Source organism: Psammomys obesus, unplaced genomic scaffold (genome assembly GCF_907164565.1).
Source record: "Psammomys obesus unplaced genomic scaffold, mPsaObe1.curated_primary_1811, whole genome shotgun sequence".
Classification (NCBI taxonomy): Eukaryota; Metazoa; Chordata; class Mammalia; order Rodentia; family Muridae; genus Psammomys; species Psammomys obesus.
This window is the reverse complement of record NW_026585698.1, coordinates 4,294,294-4,314,118: the sequence shown is the minus strand read 5'-3', so window position 1 is coordinate 4,314,118 and position 19,825 is coordinate 4,294,294. Positions and strand designations below refer to the sequence as shown.

Here is a 19,825-nt window from a genome sequence, read left to right as displayed (position 1 = left end):
GAAAATAAGAAAAACAAATAAATACTAGAACATCTACTGAAAAGGGTCATAAGGTTTATTTATTTTTTTCATCCCTTGACAGACTTCTGGAAACTACGGTCCCTCTCTCCTGGAGCTTACACATTTGCTGTTTATTCTTATCAAGCATCCTTACAGAGATGGTTGAATTGTTGTTTTTGATCGTGATGAGACTATTTTGTGAAGTTTGTATATTTTTATGCATTTAGCTTTTGTGTCCTGGACCCATATATCTTTCATTCTTTACCCAATTGCAAATAGGTAATGTGCAAAACACAAAAACAAAAACAAAAACAAAATCCAAAAACACTACTTCAAAATTACTCACATGTTTGGAATGATTTCTTTGGACAAAGTAGTATTATAGCACCCCACTTCCAATCACACAACCAAATCTTTGTAGGCTCCCCATCAGTACAGGTGGTCCTCAACTTAAAATGGAGTCCCAATAAATAAAGACACCATCAAGCTAAAGATATTGTAAATTAAAAACTTCATGTAACTCATCTTAGCCTTCGACCCCTCAGCCTCTTACCACAGAGTGACTAGCTGCCCTTGTGACTGCCCAGCACTCCATGAGAACGCCATATTGCACACACTGCTAGGCCAGGAAAAGCTCAAATTTAAAAATCAGAAGTATTATTTCCACTGAAATATTGCAAAGCCACACATTCGTAAGACTGACCATGGTAACTGGGAGCTCTCTGTGTATATCTGGGATTGTCTCTACAGTACTCGTTGGGTTTGCTTTTAGATCTTTCCCAAGCCCCAAGTTCTAGGTCTTGTACCTTCATCCCTTTACTCTTTCTCTGACAATCCTTCCATTGGTTCTTCTAGACTTAGAAATGTCTTCTGGCTCTTCACAAGGCTCACAAACATCTCCATTTTACAGACTACTCAGTATAAGCTATGATGTTTGGGCTTCAGACAGACACTTTTAATATATCATTCATATATTCTCATCATAGTGGACTTCCTTCTACCAAGCTTGCTGGCAGCAAATTTCTGAAACCTTCAGAGTGAACTGTAGTCATCCCTATACATTTTTCTCACACATCCTACTAGCACCTCCTTAATGAAAGCAGGTGCTACCCAGCCTAATGTTCTTTTTTTTTTTTTTTTTTGATACCAACTGCTTTATGGGCTTTGAGCAGGAGGCCCAGGTAAATAGCCCTTAGTATAGCATTTAATCAAGGATGAACGGTTGGGTAAACCTCGAGAGTTTGTTCACCTTAGGTGAAATAATTCTGAGTGGTGTTCTACAGAACATCAAGAGTTCAGCAGCAGGTTCAGCACCCATAACACCTCACGATAACCCTGCAATGATTTCCTTAACACTCTGGCCTCACTTTCTGAGGCACCTTGTTCCTGTACCATGGAAAATAGAAATTTATACCCCACATGCCATCTCCAGTTGAACTGTCAGGAGATAAGATACCTTCTTCTCCTTGTATAAGCATAAAAAAAAAAAAACAACAATATACTTTGTTTCTTTAGTAACATTTTAAAAATACACTTTAACATTTGAGTTAAAACAAACAATTTTGGACTCCATATACACAGTGAATATACAGCAACGGTGCAGTCACACCCTTGGGAATGTGATGATTTTTTTTTTTCTCAAATAAAGCATGCCCAGATTGGAAAGTTTAAATGGTTTGTTGTTCCTAGCAACTCTAGAAGTTAACATTTCTTGGAGAATGTTGTGTGAGTCTATGGTCTAGGATGAGAGGGTTTGGCCACAGAAACGCCTTGTTTAAGCAGTGAGAGCTATCCTTTCTGCTTGTGAGGGAATGCAAGCATATTATTTCTGTTTTTGCTCTTTGTTTGTTTGATTGTTTGGCTCTTGATCATGCTACGAGACACCTGTGTAAAATGTGCTCTCTTGCATAATAGGCAAGTCAAATAACACGAGATCTGGCTTTGGAGAAACGCTGGCGTTTGGAAGCACTGATGAATTTCAGAACTGTTGTTAGACCACAGAAATCAAACACTTCTTGGTGTCCTTCCTGGCACTCCAGACAATGAAGAATTCTGAAATAACTCAAGGCCAGGTAAAGTGGGCTTACCCGAATCATCATGACAGAACATCTGATATCATGAATTGTGTCATAGATCTTCTTTGAGATGTCCACAAACTGATTATCATCCAGCACTGTCAGCGAATTCTTGCTTAAGGCATCCAAGGCAGCATTCACTTGTGTCACAAACTCTGGAATCACTATGAAAATAAGCAATAAAGAGATTATACCCTTTGTATTTCTGGATTTCTGCAGTTTCCAAGAAATGCAGAATTGTATTTTAAATGAGTATCTCTTTGCTAGATTTCTTAATATTTTTAATACAGTGACTCAAATATTAAGGAAGAGTTATTGTGACCTCTGGAAAATAAAAGCAAAGACAATGAGAAGCAGAGTTATGGAAATATAAAATATGCTCTTTTTCTTTATGCTATGCTTCTTTTGAACAAGCTTGAGAGCATTTCTCATTTCTAAAACTATTGAATATGAATCAAGAAATTGAAATTTTGAGTTGATGTGGAAAGTAGCTGAAATAACGACCGTGAAGATATTTAAAAAAAGACAACACCTGGCTGGCACCTTGTCTCAGCAGGTAAAGTACTTGCTGCCAGTCCTGACAAGCTGAATTTGATATCTGAGATCTACAAGGTGGGAGGAGACAATGGAACTCCTCCAGACTGTCTTCTGAGCTCCACCTGAATACTGCGGTGTGCTCACGCACTCACGTGTAGGTCAATGCGATTAAAAACTGAAGCCACTAACAACGTTTCCGAGTTGCTAAACAGAAGATATTTAGTGACAGATACAAATTGCATCTTAAAAGAACAATCAAAGTGTTATGAAAGTTCTTTGGGTAAAATTTTCTCCATAATCAATATAATAGAAAGAACTTGACAGCATCTTATCCACCCAAGCTCAGAAAGAATCTTCTTACTTCAATCTATGGATGACTGTTGTTTTTCAGTTAAGACAGTAAAATAAGTATGAAGTAAAAAGCAACCCCTCCAACTTTAAGTTTAAATTAAATGGGGCTGGAGAATTGGTTCAGCAGTTAGGAACAAGTACCGTTTTTGTTTGTTTGTTTGTTTTTGTTTTTTTCCAGTAGATCTGAATTTGATTATCAACACTCACACCAGGCAGGAGGTGAGATCTCTGGACTCTGCAAGCCTTTTTGCTGGTAGCATCTTGAAGTGACTCAAAGCATATATTATTATGCTGAGAGACAGAAAATGTGAGAGAAACCTAGCCAGACCCACTCTTGAGGTAACCTCATTAGCTGCCAGACCCATTAATGAGAATATTAATGGACAAAAAATCTGTTTATGAGTACAGTATTGATCTGTTGAAGACTCTATTGCTATCTGTCTTTTAATAGCTCTTAATGGGGATTAGATTTCAACAAAGTTTTGGAAGGTCCAGCCATAAACAAACCATACCAATGTTCTAGCTTTTGCCTAGTCACCCATTGAAAGCAAACAGGTAAACAAATAATAAACCAAGTGTTTCCTCTGACCTTTTCATGATCTCTATCCCAATATCAAGTGCAATATAGTTTATCATCCAATTATATCCTAAATCCATTGCCAACTTGTACCGCTGCTGCCTCTAGACATCATCATCTATTACTTGAGCACATTCTATGATCCTATTTCTGTTTAAATCATGACCATTTATTAGGCTAATAAGTCTTATTAATGAAGCAACTTCTTACTCTAAAGAAAAGAGGGGTGCCACAAGATCATCATCCAGTGAACTGTTCCATAAGTGAGTTATGCCATTACTGTGATTTTAAGTTTTCAACGATTTCTTGAAACCCTTTCCTGTTTGTATCTTAGCTACCTACCCTGGCATATCCTAGATACATATTTTAGTGAGTTGAGTAGTTGAAGAAGTGAATGAATAAAATATGCAAAAGCCAAGCAAATGTATTGGACAATATTGACTACTCAGCTTCCATTTCAATGTGGTTTAGGTTTTGTTCATTTCAGAGTGACATCGAAACATATTTGTGGAGGCTTCTAGAAGCATTCAAATATACTGAATTAGTGAATTTTAATTATTTGTTATTCATTCATTTTACAGTGTGGAGAGAAATGGAAACTCAATAAATATAAGTTTAGCTATCTCATGTTCTAGTTGTGAACATAAACCATCCACCCAAGTCACTACTGTAAACAAAGAAAGCAAGTGGCTTCTAGCTCCTTTAGTATCCTTTGTTCACCCTAAATACACAGAGTAGCAAGCAACAGGCTCTCCAAAGCTGTTACTGCCTGTTGAACAAATTCCCTAACCGTCCTCACTCAAAACTATTTAATCAGCATGCAGGCAAAACATTAGGTTTTGAATGACACTTTCAATCTGTTATCATCTTTCTAACAGAAAAGTTGACCCCCTCATCTCTCTTTCTCTCTTGGAAGTCCAGATGGGAACTTCAACTTTCTCCTAGTACTCCATGCATTTCTCTTTCATTACATTAAACCTCATCTGTGTCTGTGCTTCTCTTAGACCACAGTCATGTGGTTGCTTAGATCTAACCAGGAATTATTGTTTTTAATATTTCCAAGAATACACAAAGTGAATATACTATAATTAACTGTTAAAAGATGCTTAGGAATATGAAAAAAAATCTGTCTTAAATTAACAAAATGTAGGTCTGGCAAGATGGCTCAGTGGGGAAGGGTACTTACTGTTAAGGAAGACCCCTAGAGCCCACATAGTAGAAGCAATCTCTTCTGACATTCACACATCACACACACACACACACACACACACACACACACACACACACACACACAGCAAATACAAGAAAAATGCATATAAGTTACGTAATTTCATATTAATCAGTTGAAATGTTAAGATAGGCTTCTGAAATTTGACGTGTGTTCAGAAGCTAAGCAGGAAGGAGGACCCCGGCTGAGATGATCAATCCTCACTCAGAAAGGCAATTGGAATAGATATTGGAAAAAGGAGAAAACAGGGAAACAGGACAGGAGCCTACCACAGAGGGCCTCTGAAAGATCTACCCAGCAGGGTACTGAAGCAGATGCTGAGACTCATAGCAAAACTTTGGGCAGAGAGCAGGGAACCTTTTGAAAGAAGGAGGAGATGGAAAGACCTGGAGGGGACAGGAGCTCCATAAGGAGAGCAACGGAATACAAATATCTGGGCCCAGGGGTCTTATCTGAGACTGATACTCCAACCAAGGACCATTCACAGAGATAACCTAGAACCCCTGCACAGATGTAGCCCATGGCAGCTTGGTGTCCAAGTGGGTGTCCTAATAAGAGGAACAGGGGCTCTCTCTGACATGAACTCAGTGGCTGGCTCTTTGATCACCTTCCTTTGGTGGGGGTGGGGGGTGGGGGACAACCTTACCAGGCCACAGAGGAAGACAATGCAGCCAGTCCTGATGAGACCTGATAGGCTAGGGTAAGATGGAAAGGGAGGAGGACAGCCCTTATCAGGGTACTAGGGAAGGGGCATGGAAGGAGAAAAGGGAGGGAGGATGGGATTGGGAGGGAACAAAGGAGGGGGATACAGCTGAGATACAAAGTGAATTAATTGTAATAAATAAAAAAAAAACAACAAAGAAATTTAATGTGTGGACTTAGGAAAAGAAGGTAGATATAGGGACAACATCTTACTTGCTTCAAACAAAGGATGTTGTCCATTTCATACACTGAATGTAAATATGTTTTGAATTTTTTTTGGAAATCTGTGCTTTCTCTCTTCACTGTGTTCACAATATACAGAATGACAGATAACCTTCGTTTTGTGGAGATCAGAAGACAAGGTCAAGTTTTGGTCCTCACCTTCCACCTTATTTGAGGCACTGTCTTTTTTTTTCAATTTCTGCTTAGTACATGAAGACAGCTACATCCGACCCATGAACTTCCAGGGATTTTCTTGTCTCTGCCTCCCCTCTTTCCTTCAAGATACATAAGGACCTCTGGGTTTTGTGTTGTGCCTTACTTGGGTTCTACCTTTCTCCCAGCCCACTCTGAGTTCTTACTTAGCACCATGTAGAACATTTCACACACATGTCTAATGTCATACTCAGAAACTTTAGAACCTGGGAACTGTTGCAACCATGATTTAACTGATGAGTAAACTGAGGTAACAGCCAACCAGTGAAAGGCAGGAAATTGAGACTACTTTCTGAACCCTAAATCTTCACGGCTTCTTTCTAATAAGAAAAGTCCTTGAGGCTTCTAAACTACAATGCTCCTGGGAAAAGTAATGTTAATTTCCTCACAATGAGGTTAACAGACCTATGGAGCCAAATTCTGCTAAGCCTTGAGCCTCTCTCAAGTAGTAACCCAAGAATATTCTATCCCTTCTTAATCCCTGCTAAATTTATTCTGTGCATTTGTAAGTAGACGAAGGTACATAATTACTAATTAAATGGGTCAGAAAATAATTCAGACTCATTATAAGTGATGTTTAGAAATGACATCACGAATCCATGTTGTCAATCACTGATAAACTCGGATTACAATATTTATAATTACACTGCTATCTTTGGAGTTTACTGATGTACAGAATTTGGCCTTTGAAAATTCAGATAGAGCTAAGCTGCTATCTCATCATGCTCTGCTCCACAGCAGGGGAGAATGGGGGTGATTTGTAACAGAAAGTTACAGCTAATCATAGAGTGGCTTCAATAATTACTTCATACCCTTCATTTACCTTTTATTGAACCTGAAGATTACAGTTCATATTTCTTTAATATTTATGGATCCAATTGTTTGATATATATATATATATATATATATATTTATTTATTTATTTATTTATATATAAACATAGGCTCCAGCTCATGATGGGAGAAGATGTTACCCTTTTTCATGAGTTGTGTCATGGAGCTCTGACTAACTCTGACCACTTAGGACAGACAGCACAGTTAACAGGAACAGCTTTTCCTCCCTTCTTAGAAATTCTATGTCTGTTTTAGACAGCTGGATCATGCCCAAAAACTAGGAAGTAAAAGAAAGAAAGGGCTTCTAGACAAAGGTTTTAAAGATTTTTAAGTGTGTGTGTGTGCATGTGTGTGTTTATTGAGTATGGGTATCTATTTTGGCCCTTAGATTTCCAGTTGGTCCTCTGCAAGGGAAGTATACTCTTGAGAAGCCATCTTTCTATCCCAAGACAATCCCAAGACATGGCTTAATGAAGTTGATAATTATGCCCTTAGCCTCTCACAGAGATACTTACTACATATAAATTACTAAATAGTCTGAGCATCTAGTCTGAATGCCCCCAGTGATAGAAACTGACTCATTTTCTAAGCTTATGCTTTGAAATTTTTCATGCTTAAGAAACATTAATATCAATAAATATTGAAATTATTTTAGGGTATCTAAATGCCTCTGAATATAAAAAACTTACCTATTTCAAACTTTCCTCACATCATTTTTTTTATTTAAATCATAGTCATTGTTTAAACGATTTAAGTATTGACATGTTTAGAAGTTAAAGAAGTTGACAGCAACACAGAATACACATTGTTCTTGCAGAAGACTTGAATTCAGCTCCCAGCACCTTTGGTGGGCAGACCACAACCTCCTATAACTCCAGCCTCAGGGGATCTACTGCCCTCTTCTGTCTCCAACCTCATCTGCACTTCGTATACGCACACACAAACTCAGATACACATGTATACACAAAATCAAAATAAAATAAATCTTTAAAAATACGGACATATTTAAAAGGGGACCTCTGCCAATGAATGGTTAATGATTTTTCTGTATGTCACTTGGTTTTTAAGAGCTAATAAGTTTCCTATTAAATTTTTTCTGAGTCAAAGTTCTATAGCATTTATATTATTAATACCAACTCCTTTGCCTAGATACCCGGAATGCAACAATTTAAGTTTTTATGAGATCTGATAACACATCTTCAACATGATACCTAATGTTGCTCTTGGTACACAAGTCTCTGAGTTCTCCATCCCTGTGTTGTCATGTCCAATAAAAAGAGCAGAAGTGATATATATGAACTAGCATAATAAACAGGTTAAAAAGATATAGTTTCCACCTTGGTCACTTTTTCTTTCATATCGCCTGCTCTAGGGACTTCATCTCACCTTATAAAGAGCTGGTGGAGAGGCTGACACCAGCAGGAGGTGGCATTGCTAGGAAAGAGCTAGCAAGCACATAAAGATTCAAACATCAGCTAAGACAATGGATGCCATCCTTTAGTACTCTAAATGCTAAGAGCAAGCCCAACCATGAACTACCCAACTAGCCTCCCCAGGAATTCTGACATCCAGAAAATGCAAAAAACAGTGTTTGCTTTTTTAAAAGTGTGAAGCACTATTTTTTTTTCACAGAGACTGACTACTATGCTAAAAAACATATTTCTTGTGGGATCATTGGTTAGTTTGTTCATCTAAAAAAGCAAATCGTATTGTGCGCACTCTTGCATCTTGTTTCGTTCAACTTAAATATTTGTGATTTGTCTCTCGTTGTGCACAGTATTATATTTTCAGCCTGACTGCTATATACAGTTCCAATGTAACTGATACTACCATTCATCCATTTTGTGCAGCCGTGAGCACATTGATACAGGGACTAAGGAGATAGTTCTGTCAATAAAATACTTGCTGTGCAGACATGAGACCCTGAGTTCAATCCCAGCACACAGATACAAACATGACTTGAATAGTGCAGTCTGTGACCACAGAATGGGGAAGCAGTTGTTGTGGGAACTCCTGAGGCTTGTAGGCCAGTCAGCCTAAGCTATTCATTGAGCTGCAGGCCCCAGTGAGAGACCTTGTCTCACTGAATAAACAATACTTGTGACTGAGAATGCCCCCTTACAAGTAACACCTGAGGTTCATCTCTGGCTTCCACAGACAAGCACATGTATCTCTGACCACCTCTACACACACACACACACACACACACACACACACACACACAATAAATAAATAAATAAATAAATAAATAAATAAATAAATAAATAAATAAGTTGACAGGCACACGGATATCTTTTTGAAGAACTTATCCTTGGCCACATTCTCCAGCTGTGTCACACCCTCAGTGTTTGATGTGTCACCCCCATTCTGTCAGTCTCTCTTTGGCCATCATGTCCATCAGTAGTACTTGATAGAATTTTACTAGTGAGGATCACTGATCACTTTAATCTTTCCCCTATTATTTGTCCTCACTCCTAGGCTAAATGTCACCTCAGGAACCACCCCCACCATGCCATCTCACCAAGAAGAGTGAACAGTAGAGAGGATGCAAGAGGGAAGAGAGACTCTCCCCATGTATAGCTCTGGTAGCTCTTTGAGACACAGAGTCAACTACTGGCAGCAGGAAGAGGAGCCCAAATGAGAGGCGTTGTTTAGAAACCAAGGCAGATAACATGGCAGAAGAATCTAGCCTAGGAAAGGGAATGTTTCTAATCTGTACTATTGAAGCAGCCTCTGTTAGTTGCTGGAATTCCTTGGGGGAAAATATTTATTTCCAGGTCTTCAAACTCCAGCTCTCTGCGCCCAGTTGTCTATGACTGAAAATAAAAATAGAGCCACCTTCCAACCCTGAAAATATTAATTTTCTGCTTATCATTCAAAATTATATTATATGTAAATTCATCTACCCAACTCATGACCAACACCCTGAATCATGCCTTCAGCTGTATTAAGCAAACCTGTCTTCTGGAGCTGCTAATGCATTAGACATGTATGCATTGAACTTTTTCTCCATGTCTGGTTTGTTTCTCTGTGTGATATTTTTACTTACAATTTTTAAGTAATAAAGTTTAAAATAATATGAAGAAAATGTTTCTGCCTCTAAATGTATATTGTGCTTTGATCCAGCCTGTTTAAAGAGTTGTTTTAACATTTTCTTCAGAAAAACAGTAGATATTGGACTTATAATTTAAACACAGTCAAAAGAAGTAGGAATTTGTATCCATTAACAGCATTCAACTGACTAGATGCAAGATATGTATCCATGAAAGTGCTTAAAATAAAGGGAAGAGCTAAATATAAAATATTAAAATATGTTAACCTTAGTCTTTCCATGAGCAAAGTTGGTAACTGAAAAAGAAAAAAAAAACCAAAAAAGAAATAATGCCTTAAAGCTCTAAGCAAAAGTTATTTTAAATATAGAATTCTGTGTTCCATCAATCTAAAAGTTGAGTGAGTGGCAGGCATATTTAAGGTATATCTGGACAGTCAATTTGATTTCCATGAACTTACTATTAAGAAGATTCATGGATGCTTTACAGTTATGACAAGAGTCAACACAACACTGGGGTAACAAGATGGTGGAGTTAAAATAATGTGAAAACACTGTATGTGTGTTGAAATATTGAGACAATAAATAAACATGGAACATTTTTTGCAGTTTAGGTTCTCACTATGGAAGCAGCATTGTTTATCTATTTATATCTATCTATATGTCTATCTGTATATATATATGTATATATATATGTATATACATGTATATACATATATATATATACATATATATATCACATACATGAAAGGTATATATACATACATACCAAACATGGCATAACAAGTTATAATAAGACTAGGAACATCCCCTCATATCAAGGCTGGATGAAGCAACCCAGTATGAAGAAAAGGTCCTAAATGCAGGCAAAAGAGTCAGAGATAGCCCTTGTTCCCATTATTAGGATTCTCACAAGAACACGAAGCTACACAACCAAAACATGTCTGTAGAGGCCCTAGGTCAGGCCCATACAGGCTCTCTGATTGCCACTTCATTCTCTGTGAGCTCCCATGAGTCCTAATTAATTGATCCTGTGGACCACGTTGTGGGGAAGCATAGTTATAGAATAAGAGAAAATGAATGTGGATTGCAATGGGGCTACCATCTTGACTCACAAATTTATATTCTGATTGCATTTTCTACTGTTTTAAGATTGAAAAGGAAAAAGGTCAGCAAACCTTGCTCTGCTTATTTTCACATACACTTTGAAATGAAAGTCTCCTCTAGTAAAGAAAGGAGCAAGGGAACCTGTCATCTTTAAGAGACTAAGAATACATAGCCAAGATATTGTAGATAAGCTTCCTTAAGAATAATTTGCACATTTTTAACTTTTGTAAGAATGCTGTGATTTAAAACATATAAACAGATAAAACTGCAGAAAGAAGCACATTCATGGCCTAAAACCAAACTCAAACAGCAACACATGAAGACATGCTATACTTTGAAATGTCAAGGTATGAATGATTACATCATCACACTGTGGTATGGAGCTGCTGGTCACCTTAAGTTTGCAGTTAAGAAGCTGAGAGTGATGAACATGGCTGGTGTTTTCTCCATTTTATTCAGTGCAGGACCTCAGCAATGGAATGGCGCTGCCTATCTTGAGGTTAGAGCTTCCCAGCTGCATCATATTTCTTTGGGAAACCCATACAGACATGTCTTGGTTTGTTCTAGATGTTCCTAAATCATGCCAAGTTGATAGCCAAGGCTGCTAATCACGAGGATCTAACATGATCCGCATTTTGGTAAAACTAGACACCAGCCCTTAGTCATTGGCGGTATCCTCTGCTTCACCAACAGCGAACACTCTCTATGTAGAAATGTAGATGAACTGAATAACAAGTGTTTTCAAATCTGCATTTTGAAAAAATTAAAAATGTATTTGCTGTATAGTGTTCATCTTTGAAAACTACAGGATCCCACATCTGATATTAAATTTACTATATAAGATATTTAATAATATACTTCAATTCTACCTTATATATTTTATTCTTTAAGAACATTCCATTACTTTTAAATGGATTCTAATATCTCTGTGAAACACTATGGAGTAAATCTCATTGATGACTGTGATTACATTTTCTAAATTAATAGTTATATCCTATACTTCATTAGAACTTGTTCTATGCAGAGGTACAAGACTAAGAATTTTAAAGAACAAGTTCATTTTTCTTGTATTTGATCTTCATTTATCTTAAATCTCTGTACAACTATAATTAATATTTAAAACTTCAGGGAACCTAAATTTATATGACTTAAAAAACCCACATATGTTTAATTCATAGGCATTGTTCTTGAAAGGAGAGTAGAAATTGACTGTAAGATTTTGATTAAAAACTGACGCAGTTCTTTTACTAATACCGGTTGAATACATTAAAAAACACCCTCACATTCCATTCATAGCAACTGAAAAATGCCTTTTTAAATAAGTATTTATCTCACAGGAAAAAAAAAAACAGTTAAATGGTTGCATGTTTGTGATGAATTGTTAATCATGGGAATGGAGATTTGAGTTCTATATCTTTTTCTGATTCCAAAAATGAATTTAAACAATTTAAAAACTATAGCTTCAAATTATTTTGAAACAAGGCTAATAGATAGGAATCAGTTGTGAATCAAAACTGGGGACAAACGCATAATTTCATGAAGTCCTAGTGTCAGGGCACAGAGATTAAGAGGAAGACTGATCTCTTGCATTTGGCAAACAATGACGTGCTGAGTTGCTTGGGTGGCATTCTCCACAGAAAAGAAGCTTCGAGCTTAGAGAGATGTTCATTAACAGAAGCCCGAAGGGTGGGAGAAATGGCTCATGGGAAAGCAGCACATGCTACACGCTGTTCTTTCTTACAAGAGGACCCGAGTTTGGTTCTCAGCACCCACATGAGGTGGATCACAACGGCCTGTAATTCCAACTCCAGAGGGCCTGACACCCTCTGCTGGTTTCCAGGACAGCCACGTTCATGTGTACATACACATACATCGCATAATTTAAATAAAAATTAAGCCTTTAAAACACACAAAGAGAAACATGAATAGCCTTTTCTCAAGCATGTGCGTTGAGAAAGCCTGATGTGTCATTTTTATTGGTTACAAATATGAATGGTTGCTGTGTGTGGAGGGCACCATCTCCCCCGATGGATGCCTTAGGGGGCATGGTTTAGAAGCAGACAGAATTCGTAGGGAAAGAAAGGGGAGCAGCAGTGATAGATGGGTATAAATATAGTCACAACACAATTTAAATAAGTGAAGAACTGATAGAGAACAAGCAGGCTAAGGGCACCAACTACTGACCTCTAAATTAGGGTTGCATCTGGCTTACCATAATCTATTTTAAAATTATATGTTGGGGTTGGTCAATTGCTTGACACTCTCCTCCTTACCCAAAATGATGTGTGAATCTTGCCTCCCAAATTATCCCTGTTTGGCTAATAACATTGCCCACAGCCTGGGCGGGGCAGAGAGAGATAAATGGAGTGAGATGCCTCATTGGTGTATGGGGTCACAGAAAGCCCAGGAGGAGGAGAGATGAAGGAGGGAGAAAGGATCAGGTTGCCATGGGTTAGTGTAACCAGGAGCACATGGCCAAGAGCAGCTTGGTCTGGGCAGTGGCCTGAAGGAGCAGAAGCAGCCCACGTGGAACTTGTGCAAGTGTTTATGGGGATTTTGGATGGGAAGCAGAGAAGCTAGCTTAGAGAGCCTTTACCTGCCCGGCTGTAGAGTGCTAAGGCTTGTAAATCTATCATGTCTCTGTGTCTTTTATTTATAAAATAGTGGGTTAAGGAATAATTGATGCCATTTAATAGTAAGCATTAATTAATATTGATAGAATAATTAATTTATTTTAAATCTGCCTTGTTAATTATATGAATCAATATTAAATATTAGTAATTCCATAACAACTATGTTGGACCACCTTACACAGAGTGTAAATGTTTACAAGGGTATATTATAACTTTTCTGCTTTAGCTAGTTACGCTACTGTTGCATATTTTATTTCTGTATTATACATTCTACAGTGCTACTGTTTTAATTTAACAATATTATTGATTAAATCACAGTGAAAGAAGATACAAACATTAGTCTTTGCAAGTACAATCAAAGAAGACACTAAAGCAATATTCATAAGACTGTGTATTAATCATGTTTTTTGTTACTGTGACAATACACCTAGGATAATCGACTTAAATCAGAAAAGGTGTGTCTTGCTTCACAGTTTCGAAATTTTGCTCCATAATTGCTTGACTCTGTTGTGCTTGGGTCTGTGACAAGTCATAAGAGGTCTAGTAAACTGTTTGCCTTATAGAAGCCAAGTCCAATGGGTATTCCCCCTATCTAATGACCACTTACTGGGCCTCATTCTTAAAGATGTATACCACTTTCCAATTGAGCCAATAAGGACCAAGATTTTAGTATGTGGACCTTGTAGGATATTATATATTCAAATAACAGAATATTATTTGTAATATATTTTATGTATGTGTGTTTTGCCTACAGGCATGTCTACACCCTGGATGTGTGCCGTGTGCCCACATAGGCCTGAAGAGGGTTGATCCCTAGAGCTAGACTTATAGTTATGAGTCACCATATGGATATTGGTAATGGAACAGGAATCCTTTGGGGGAGCAGCCAGTGCTCTTCACTGCTGAGCTATCTCTCCAGATCCCAGAAGATTATTTTGTTTAGATAATATCAGCACTAGCTTCACAGAGTTAAAATCCTAGAAGTACAAGAGGATTGCTTTGTATGTTTCTTATATGAAGTAATAATTAAACTTAGGGGATTCTCCTATTTAATAAAAATATTTGAATTATCTCAGCATAACTGAGATAACTGTTTTGTAAAAAAATAATTTAATTTGTCTTGCTTTAAGTTTTTGTTGTTGTTGTTTTGCAAGAGTCTCATTAGCCCAGGATAGTCTAAAACTTTCTATAAAGTTCAGATACAGCTGTGTATGCCATGAACTTCATAATTTGTATTTAAATAATTAATAGAAGCCATTTTATACTCAAGTTCTATTCTAAGATCTGCATCTTTTTTCTCCTCTCTATGGATGGATTTCTTTCAATTACTGTATCTCCATGAGAGATTATTCTTCCCTTTATTCACACCAGAATAAAAAAGTAAACCATAACTCAACTGTTGTTCAAAAGAAAACATGGTGGGGGGGCTAGAAAGATGGCTCAGTGGTTACAAGTGTTGCTTGTTCTTTCAGAAGACCCTGGTTCAAGTCCCAATACCCACATGGCAGCTCACAACTGCTTAGCCTGTAACTCAAATTCCAATGGGCCTGACTTTCTCTCTTTCTCTCTCTCACACACACATAAGCGAAACACCAAATTACATAAAATAATGTGTGTGTATACACACACACACACACACACATATATATATATATATATATACACATATATATTTATAAAAAAGACAACTACATCACAACAGAGATGCTAGTCATTACTTTATTCTTCCCTTTAGCAAGTCTTTCTTACAAGTACAGAATGCAGTTACTTATTGCTTGGAGGAATCTCTAGGGTTCACATGTGTTACATGCAAAGTTAATCGGTTAGAAATGCAATCTCCCAGGAGCTTTCCCTGTGGTAGGTCTCCAGCTTGTCACAGAGATGCCCCCACCCACTGTTTCTGAGGAGGAGTAGTTTCTACTCCCAGTTTCTGACTGGGAGTAGAGGAGAGAGGGATCTACAAATGGAATGTAAAATTAATAAGATATAAATACATAATGTAAAAAAAAAGCAATGTCCAAATATATATGTTACTAGTACTTAGGGTGAAGTCTTCCAAAGACAGTCCAAAGTAGATGAACTTGAGACGATAATCTCTATGGCAGTCTCTGTGGATGTGCAAGAAGAGGAAGAAAGACCAATGCTAGCCCACATTCTTTCCCACTGTGATGATTTCTGGCATTGCAAGATGTAATGAGAAGGCTTTCGCTAGATGTCAATTAGATGCTTCCCAGTTAGAAATACATTGCTACTCTTCATGAATTTCTCAGTTTATATACTTTGCTATGCTTGTAGGCTAATGCAGAATGTTTTATAGCTCTGTCCCATTTATTATTCTGTATTACACTGCACTAGTTCTCTGTTCTCACTATATTGTGTCAAGACAGAAAGAGAAACCCTCTCATACTAGGTATTCATCACTCTATTTGATGGCCAAAGAAAGTAGCACACACACACATGCCAATGTATTTAACTTGCACTAATAAAGTATTTCATAAGTTTACAGATTTATGCCTTGTATTAAACTTGGATTTCCCTTTCTGAAATGCTCCATCTACAACTCCACCAGGAGTCGAAGTCATAGGGATTTTTGTGGAATCAGTTGCCTCTTCCTGTGCTGGGGTCACTCAACATGCATTCAGTTCTCAAATCTCTTCTGTTCCCACCCACGAAAGTTCTGCTGCAGCCCGTGGCTTCACCTCTACAGGGCACACTCTGTTCAGTCAGTGCATTGCTGATGCACAGAGCTCTGAAGCTAAGAGGATTAATTAGGATAAAACCCCAAATACTCAAAGCTACCACCAAATCCCTGTATCAGCAAAAGTACGCAGAAAACCATGCATTGGAGGCACACTGAGCCTCTCACAGAGCGTTTTATTATTTCTACCCCTGAAAACTGACAAGTCATCATAAGGCAGTTCAGACAATGAAGAAAGTGTCTAAAAGCATGTTTGCTTTTCTTAATGTTAATGCTCTTGGAACTGTCTTTCATCTGTTTATTAGGTTAAGGACTCCTTTCTCCTCTAGTGACCTAGAGATGCCCATATTCCTAGACGTGAACTATGAGTTCTTCTCCAGTGGTCCCTTTCTGCCTATCTGTATATTAATTTTTTTCTACTAGAGAAAAATTATTTAAATAGATGTTTATTGATTGATATGTATAATTATCACTATTTTAAAGATAGCAAAACCAAAGTTTTGTCTCTTTAAACGGAAAAGCCTGTAATTCTACAGTTAGCAAAACTTACATTACAAATACTTGCAAGGGTGATGATTTGCCTTGTACATCCTGCCTTTCAAGATTAAAATCTTTTTGAAGGTGAAATAAACACAAGCTTCAAAATACAGTATGGCCACAGATGTGAGGCTTAATCACGTCCTATTGGGTAATACTAGGCCTTCCTTAGTTACGTATAAGCCTGAATTTCTTGTCAGCTCTAGAATCCAGATCAGAAAAATGAAGCTACTTTTAGTGAAGGTTAGTAAATTTTAAAGGTTTAAAATGAAAAATAAAAAAAGTAGAATTTAGACAATAACTTCTCCTATTGTTGTAAAATGTCAGAAAGCCTGAAAGTCAGAGACTCTACCAGTTAGTGATTTTAACAGTCCTTTCTTAATTTGTCCTGTAATTAATAGCATTTAACAGTACAATTATGATTTAACTATCAATGGGAAACTGAATCAAAGCATCCAGGATCTGGGATAAAGCTTCTTTGCAGTGCCATTCATTACTTTTAAGGGCTAAAAAGCTACAATCCTGGTAAAAAATCCCCATTTCTAAGCCTTCTGAGATCATGTGACATTTTCTAGGCAATTAGAGCTGCCTCCATTAACCATGACGGTAAGATCTTGTTGGCTTTTAACCAGATTTTTGGGAGTACTCGTGTATAATCCAACAACAATCATCATTTTATCCCTCTGAACCCTCCCTATCATTAAGATACATTTTAATTTAATGTCCTCAATCTTATTCCTTTGCAGCACACTTGAAATATGTTTTTATTAGCTAGTCATAATTAATTTGTTGAAAAGATGATTTCAGAGTGGTTTTCTACTGAGTTCCCATGAGAGAGTCTCAGAAGGCTATGCAAATGGAAATGAGAGCACAGCAGGGGGAGGAGCCTCAAGGGACCACCAGCAAGGCTCCCCACACTTCTCTGCTGCTTCATAGAAAGAAACACTTTTGTCATTAGGTTTACATAGTTAGGTTCCATTTTAATAGAATAAAATGCTCTCTCTCTCTCTCTCTCTCTCTCTCTCTCTCTCTCTCTCTCACACACACACACATCACACACACATGCATACATGAAGACAATTTGAGAATAACTAACATAACAGTCATAGAAGTGGTGTATGAAATAGATTGTTAAATTGAACAGCAAGTTGTTAGGCTACTCCTGTGCTGGGCTGTTCATGAAGGGCTGAGTTGTCAATAGCAATAAAGAGGAAGAAGGCAGTTGCCTCTGAGATACAGATTTCAGAGCTGATTACTGCTCAGATGCAGATGAGTAGGAAAGGGACTGCTGGAGATAACTACAGTATTGGTCCCAAATTCTAATGGGAAAGAAGAAATATGAACCCTTATAAAGAAGCCAGACATGGAACATGTAGATCTTTGAAGATCTACAGAGATAACTTGAAGTTCCAGTTATCTATCAGAAAGAGGACATGTGCAGAAGAAGAGAGGGAGGAAAGGAGGTTGGGGCACAGTCACTGACACAGATCAAATGAACTCTTGGTTGGAGATGGCATTTGAAGCCATGGCATTAAGCCAAATTATGGAAATTTAAAAACTGTTCACACTAGGGGAAAATTTATGAGTATGATTAACCGAGGTGACATAGACACAACAGAGAGGGAGTGAACTTGCAGCTAATCTATTACATGCTTATTGCTTTGCTATTTTTCCCCTGAAATTTGAATGAGGAAACAGAATCAAACCATTTCTGTGAGAGAATTTTGCCAGCTTTTATGATCAAGAGTGACTTCATTATTCTAGCAAACGCTTTAGATAATATATATGAATTAATATATGTGCCACACGAAAAATATGAAGTGAAGAACTGAAGTATTTGTTGACATTATTAAATTAACAGTCTTATCTCAATAAGGAATTTCTGTTTTCCATCATTCATTAATGAAACTAACTTTGTTTAGTACATATAAGAACAACAAATCTTACTCAAACACTTGAAGAACTGGCTGAACTATATAGTTACTGCCTGACTAATCTCTCTGTCGAAAACATTTGGGACTGGATTTGTGCTAAGGGCTGAGAGTCAGGAATCTTTGCTACGTTTAGAATGTAGCTAACTGTTACTAACTAACAAGATTGGGAACACAGCACTAGAATTAAAAACCTGTGATTGTGTCCCAGGAGCAGAAAGACACAAATGGTATATACTCACTTATAAGTGGGTACTAGGCCTATAAGATAGGATAAACATACTAAAATCTGTACACCTAAAGAAGATAAACAAGAAAGAGGATCAGGGATAAGATGATCAATCCTCACTTAAAAGGACAAATGGAATGGACATTGGATGTAGGAGAAAACAAGTAACAGGACAGGAGCCTACCACAGAGGGCCTCTGAAAGACTCTACCTAGCAGTGTATCAAAGCAGATGCTGAGACTCTTAACCAAACCTTTGGCAGAGTGTAGGGAATCATAAAAAAGAAGGAGGAGTTAGTACGACCTGGAGAGGACAGGAGCTCCACAAGGACCAAATATATTTGGGCACAGGGGTCTTCTATGAGACTGTTTCTCAAACCAAGGTCCATGTGTGGATATAACCTAGAACCCCTGCTCGGATGTAGCCCATGGCAGCTCAGATCCTTGTGGGTGTCTTAGTAAGGGGAACAAAGACTATTTCTGACTTGAACTCAATGACTGGCTCTTTGACCTCCTACCCCACCCCCGAGGGAGGAGCAGCCTTGCTGGGCCACAGATAAGGACATTGTAGCCAGTCCTGAAGATATCTGATATGCTAGGGTCAGATAGAAGGGGAAGAGGACCTCCCCTATCATTGGACTTGGAAAGGGGCATGGAGGAGATGAGAGAGGTAGGGTGTTATTGGGAGGGAATGAAGGAGGCAGCTATGGCTGGGATAAAAAGTAAATAACCTGTGATTAATTTAAAAAAAATAAAATTATAAAACATACCCTGTGATTATAGATAGATACGGTTGTTGATTACACATATGGAGGGCTCTTTCAGAGGGAATTACTATCAGAGACTATTTGCAACAAAGCAATGTCAGAATGTAACTTTCAAATAAACAAACAAAAAACCTTCAA

The 19,825-nt window shown here is 37.6% G+C and overlaps 1 protein-coding gene across 1 annotated transcript in view; it reads right to left on the bottom strand.

Annotated features, from left to right (window-relative positions):
- Ctnna3 (catenin alpha 3) overlaps positions 1–19,825 on the bottom strand; it is a 1,637,506-nt gene that overhangs the window by 319,114 nt on the left and 1,298,567 nt on the right. The window contains exon 12 of the mRNA XM_055598913.1: positions 2,088–2,239. Within this exon, the coding sequence (XP_055454888.1) occupies positions 2,088–2,239 (152 nt within the window). The remainder of the gene's footprint in view (positions 1–2,087; positions 2,240–19,825) is intronic.